Raw genomic sequence first — 6,067 nt, 5'->3', positions numbered from 1 at the left:
GGAAATAGGTAGAAATTCGATAAGAAAAACCATTAATTCAAACTTTACAAAATCACAAATTCAAACCTACCATCCTATAAATCAAATCTAATTAAGTGGGTTGTACGCGGATTGCATTAGCACGTTTAATTTGTATTTTGAGTGGTTTGAATGTATTACACACATGTTAAATTAGTTTGGTTCGGAATCTATTAAAACCCAATCCTAACATGTTAATTTTATATATTTGACAAATTATAATTACATGTCATGACCTATTTTGTCATCTTTAAAGTTATCGATGGGGTGTTACATCAATTTAAATTTTATTTTAGTCCTTCAATACCACAAATTCCTTGGTGGTGGTACTACGGACAAAAGATGAGGGGCAGAGATTATACTTTTTTTTTATTAAATTTAAATATAAACTTCAGATTATAAAATTTTATTTTGAATTTCAAACTTTTGTATATCATCCTTTCAAACTCTTTTAAAAGAGATTGTACAAGTAATAAGTAGAGAAGCAATCAATTAGTGATTAGTAAAATGTCATTCACAAAGTAGGAATCGAGAACTCGTTTGATTGGCTTAATTAAAATATTAAATTTATGTATTGACTTAATTTTTCAAATTTAAATCCTATCGAGTCAAAAATCTACCTTTGACTTTTGGGATGACCAAATTAATAAAATTAGGAGAAATTTTATAAAAAAAAAAAAAACTCAATTTGTTGCCTGAATTTATTCAAAAATCTAATTTTTATAAAATTTACCACTGAACATACATTAAAAGAATAGAAAATCCATTTTTTAAAGAAAATTAATTTTGGGACGTCTAGATTCCTTACGAGTTCACATACCAACCTCCGGATTCTCAACTCACCTTCCCTTTATTTTTTTAAGCATCGTCATTCTTTTACTATCATCTCTACCGATTTCACCTTAATCTCATCAAATCAATTCCTCTTCCTCTTTTTCTTGTTACGAAAATCCTAAACACTCGAACCACTTACTCACTATTGGAGGCAATAGAATCAACGAAAAAATAAATAAGAAAAGTGGTGGAATAATGGTGAAAAATAATAAGAAAAAACACTAATACAAACATCCAACCTTACAAATCAAATCTTTATCTTCTATTTCTGTATAGACAAGCTTCTTATAGACAAAAAAATCAAGGGGTTTTGGTGGGTTCATCGTTTTTTAGAATACAACTGAAAATTCTTGCATTTTCTTAACAAATTTAAGGTTTTACTTGTTTGTTCTATTTAGTTTGTTGCTGTTTTTTAGTGAAATACAACTGTGGGATTGAGGGAATTGGTGTAATAAGTGGCATGGGAGGAAAAACTTGACATTTGACAAAGAAAAAGGGGTTGAAAACACAAATAATAATAATAATAATAATAATAATAGAATGAAAAGGCTGCTAATTTACAAATCACTTTCTGAAGGAGAAGTCCAAATAGACGCTGATAATATACGTCTTGATTTCCATCCTAAAACAAGCCTATTGCAACCCGATTCCTCCACCCTATATCCATCATTGAATAATCCCAATAAAAGCTTTGCTTGACAATGATTCGCGAAGCTTATATTACCTGCCTTAAACCCCACCGCACCTAACCAGTCCCCATATGAACCCGCGTCCTTTTCCCCACGTGTCCTATAGATCCGCGCTAATGACCCCGCTATTCGGGGCCCCAAGAACACTCTTTCTACCAATGCCCGCGCCCGACTTTGCATCGGAAAACCCGCTTCTAATGAGTCGTACACGGCAGAGTAATGGTGTAATGAGTCCATAAACCGATTCACGAATCCACCATCGCCAATTGGTCCTACTTCCTCTTCCACCAGAGTTACTAATCTCGGGTTTAGAGTCTTCGCTCCGGTTAAAAAAGAAGCAACCGAATCGGGTGCCCGGTAAATGAAATGAGGAAGGTGTAACATGCAATTCATGATCAATGCTTCTCCTCTGACCAACTTCAAAGCCGACGGTCTAAATGTCTCGTCGGAGTCTAATCTACACTGGTGAAAAGAAAACGGCTGCCCAATTGAGGCGGCGAAAGCGACGAGACGGCGGCCAGTCTCCTGAATAGTTCCGATTGATTTCCGGCCACTTCCACCTCTCGACAACGCCGTGATTCTAAGGTGTGGTGTAGGTGGGCCATCCTTTCGCGACACCAGGGATTGCATCAAGGAAGCCCATTGGATACCTTCCATGATATCGTAATCGACGATGTGGATTCTCCTATCTTGTGTCACCGCTTCTAGAATAGCTTGATTTGCTGTAAAATGGCCAAATTTAACATATGGTGACATGTCTTGAAGAAGCTGAAAAGCAGCAAGAACATCGTTTTGATCGTCACGGTGGTGATGGTGGTAGGGCCCATTTGTTATAAAATGTTTATTACTATGGCCGCCGCCGCTTCCGGCTGCACCTTCGAGTAAATTTTGCAAAGCGTCTGTGAAATACGCTGCTAATCTCTCCATATTAGTTCCGTCGTTAGGGGAAACCAACTCCTTGAGCCGAACCAATATCACCCGAGCCAGATCACGGCTTTTATTAACGCCGGTAAGCGCCTCAGCCGCCGCCATCAATAAATGAACTAATCGCAAGCCTTTAAAATCTTCGCCCACGCTAGTTTCATCATCCGCCGCCATAGTATCGGTGGATAAGGAATTATAATTGCATGTCTGATTATCCAATCCACCATCTTCCATCATAGACTCAATAAGATCTTGGAAATCGTCATGGGGACCGGATAAAGCTTTCCAGTCGACGACCGGAGACCAGTCATTCCAGTTTCCGGCATGGTCAGTGGAAGTGGTGGTTGTAGTTGTGCTGGGGCTATAGCCGGAAAAATCAAGCTCGAAAGTACCGTCAATAGCCATAGCCATGGTCATTGGTTACTTGTTAGCTGATTATGGCTGTAGCAAAGGTTGGTGGTGATAAACGAAGGACTTATAGAAGGGAAAGAGAAGAAAGAGCTGAAACAAGAGACAGTGTAATTGAATTTAAGTTTTTTTAATTAAGGCATAATGGAGTAACCAGTGAGAGGATAAGGCGACACCTAGACTGGTCTGGTTTTATAGATACATATCACCACCTTGATCATTATGTTAAGTTTACATTTATGCCCTTATTTTTTTAGGATATTGTACTCATCAGTTCTTTTTTTATGGTGAGTATTTTGTATTATTAGTTAATGGTAATTTTGTTGTGCTGGAGTCTTGGAGATATGTACAGCAGCTTTTTAGTCGTACGAACCAACGAGCTACTTACCAATAAATGCTCGCCACGTGTAATTATACCTCCTTTAATTACAGACGTTGAATTTAAAATATGAATATCTAGTACTTTTAAAACAGGGAGAGCTTTTTTTTTTTTTTTTTTATTCGCCATAGTAGGTTTCAACTATGGGTTAATATCCCGGATGTATTGCTTGAGTTCTATTCTCAACTATAATATATGAGTTCTCTTCTTTTCAAAAAAAAAAAAAAAAAAAACAGGGAAAGCTTTTATTCTCTTTATAATCCAGTCCGGTGCAAAATGAGCTTAATCTGGTCAATAAATTTGGACATTAAATTATTTAAAAAAAAAAAAACAGCAATAAGCTTTGAATAATGAATGGTTTTTAAAAAAAAAAAATAAATAAATGACTAAATTCATGCTCTAATAGTTTGTAATATTATAATACAATGTAATATGCATATAATATGTTTGAGTCGAATATAATTAAAACAATATTATAAACTATATAGGAATAATTCTTAAATTTAAAACGACTTTAGTTATATATTCATATAACTGAACTTTGTTTTTTTAGTAATTTTTAATTTGCATTCTAAATCCAACTATAAAATTAGTTTCTCTTCTTAACTCTTAATTTACAAATTTTTAGTAATAGGAGGTATGCACTCTTATCATATTTCACCTGGTCAAATGACACACAAAATGAAATAATATGATAAAATTTAAATTCATAGTAACAAGTGAAAAGACAATGCGGATGTAGGGCTTTGGGACTCCTACTTGTGCAGCAATAAGTCCAATAAGAACTGGATTAAAGAAATGTGGATACTGCTATTAATGTAGATGGACTTTCTTGGGGTATTGACATGGTGGCTAGAGCCTTTTATAAAGAGATGGTTGCAGCTTGTAATTTTTCTCCTAAGTTAGCCGAAGTTACGGAGATTAAAAAAACTTTAAATTGGATTAAATTTAACTCAATAAGTGAAACAAAATTGTTATCGAGTCTGATAATTTTTCGAATGTAATTAAAATTATAAATGATAAGAAATTTTTTTTCTTTTAAATTTGAAGGACTAAATAAAAGTTTTTTTCCGAATAAATGTATCAAAAATTAATATTCAAAAGTGATTAGAGCCTAGAGGGGATAAAAATATAAAGTTACAAGTAAGCATATTAAATATGGAAAAATAGAGGTGTAAAATAGCAAAATCGATATTAATATCTTGTCTCATCAAAACGGCAGAGAGCGACTGCTTATTCCTAGCTTAAAAATCATCCAAATGAAAGCTGAGTGGCAAAAGGTTTTGGACAAAAATTTTTAAACTCATCCACGTTGGCAGTTACGATTCAGTTTTCCCTAAGTGTTCAGATTGTTCATAAGCCTCTTTGACTAGGCTACGGTTAACTACTTTTTGTGCTCCACGTCAACAATGTATCCACGTAAGCACACTCGCCAGCTCCGCTGGCTTACACCGGTAGCATCTTTTCCGTCCTCCGGTGGTGGGTTTTTCATTGGCTTAAGAATCTTTGCTTATTGTGTAGGACGGTTAACGTCAAAGGCTCCACTGCCTTGCAAAATCTTTGAAGTCAAATCCCAATAGAGTAAATTAATAGGTTCCATGACACCTTTGATTGATGTAAGATGTTGTGCCAGTGGGTCCCATCACAGCCATATGTGAGACCATATATATTTTCTCTCAAGCTAATTAATAGTATTAAAATTATTTATCAGTTGTAAAAAAAATAATATTAATATATTTTCAAAATTATGAAATTGTAAATTTAAATTATTATCATAATTTAATTGATAAAATGTAAAAAATTAATATGAAGAAATATTTATTAAATTTAAGTCGAAATTATAAGAATAACAACTAAATTTTATTTTCAAACTAATTGAAATTGATTATATAAGTATTTTATTTTTATTATGCTTCGACTATAACTAGGTTACACATCTATCAAGAAGTAATATATATTTTGAAACAACTTTTCTCCGTATGATTTTAGATCCACCTCCAGTGTAGTCACTTACGAACTAAAGTACATGGGGTGAATATAAGACATAATTGAATCATTTAAGACGTCATTCTTCCATTTTATTTTTAATTTTTATTATTTGCATCTCTTTTTAGATGTAATTATTTTAATTTTGTTCAATCCCGTATTACCATATATTCATCTTATTATCCTAACATCAATACTCGTGTATCATTCATTTTATGAATATATCCAACATTCACTCATCCAATTTTTATCGAACTTGCCTTTTATAAACTTAAGTTGAAGTTAAAATTGAAAATTATCGTAAAAAAGGAAATCATAGAACACAAGTATGTAATTGGCAGCATGTATATATATTGGACATAGTAATTAATAGAGTCAAGTAGATGTGGTTGAATGGCCGGAACAAATAGTAGTTGATACTTTGATTCAAGGCGAGACAATAGGTATTTGAAAATTAGTTCGATGTTATATTTGGAGATGTGTCTATGCAATTCAGTTTTAAAAAAAAAAAAAATTGTAGTTACACCTATTGTCTTATGTAATCATCATATGGGCAAAACAATGTGTACAAAATACAAATATGGATTTTGTAATATATACTTGTAGTTGTAGACTCATTCTTATTTTAGTAACTTGTAAATGCTAAATTAACATTTAATAATTAAAAAAACATTTTCTATTAATTATTTTTCTAATTTAATGTTTTCTCTACTCCATCGGTTCCACTTTAATAGCAACATTGGATCTTCTCACAAGAATTGAGAAAATGATTAGAACACATTGATTTTCTAAAAAATAATGATAAAATGTCTAAATTGTCTTTCTTAAA

General features: G+C 33.0%; 1 protein-coding gene across 1 annotated transcript; it reads right to left on the bottom strand.

Annotated features, from left to right (window-relative positions):
* Nucleotides 1–1,390: 1,390 nt before the first annotated feature.
* LOC105638908 (GRAS family transcription factor) lies at nt 1,391–3,055 on the bottom strand. The gene has a single exon (XM_012222805.4). It carries the CDS (start codon nt 2,880–2,882, stop codon nt 1,410–1,412), a length of 1,473 nt encoding a protein of 490 aa, XP_012078195.1. The 5' UTR covers nt 2,883–3,055; the 3' UTR covers nt 1,391–1,409.
* Between the last annotated feature and the right edge of the window lie 3,012 nt (nt 3,056–6,067).

Source organism: Jatropha curcas, chromosome 9 (assembly GCF_041381405.1).
Source record: "Jatropha curcas cultivar XTBG-Jc1 chromosome 9, XTBG_Jcur_1.0, whole genome shotgun sequence".
In the NCBI taxonomy this organism is placed as follows: domain Eukaryota; kingdom Viridiplantae; phylum Streptophyta; class Magnoliopsida; order Malpighiales; family Euphorbiaceae; genus Jatropha; species Jatropha curcas.
Note: the sequence above shows the minus strand (reverse complement) of the source record. Positions and strands in the feature narration are given on the sequence as shown.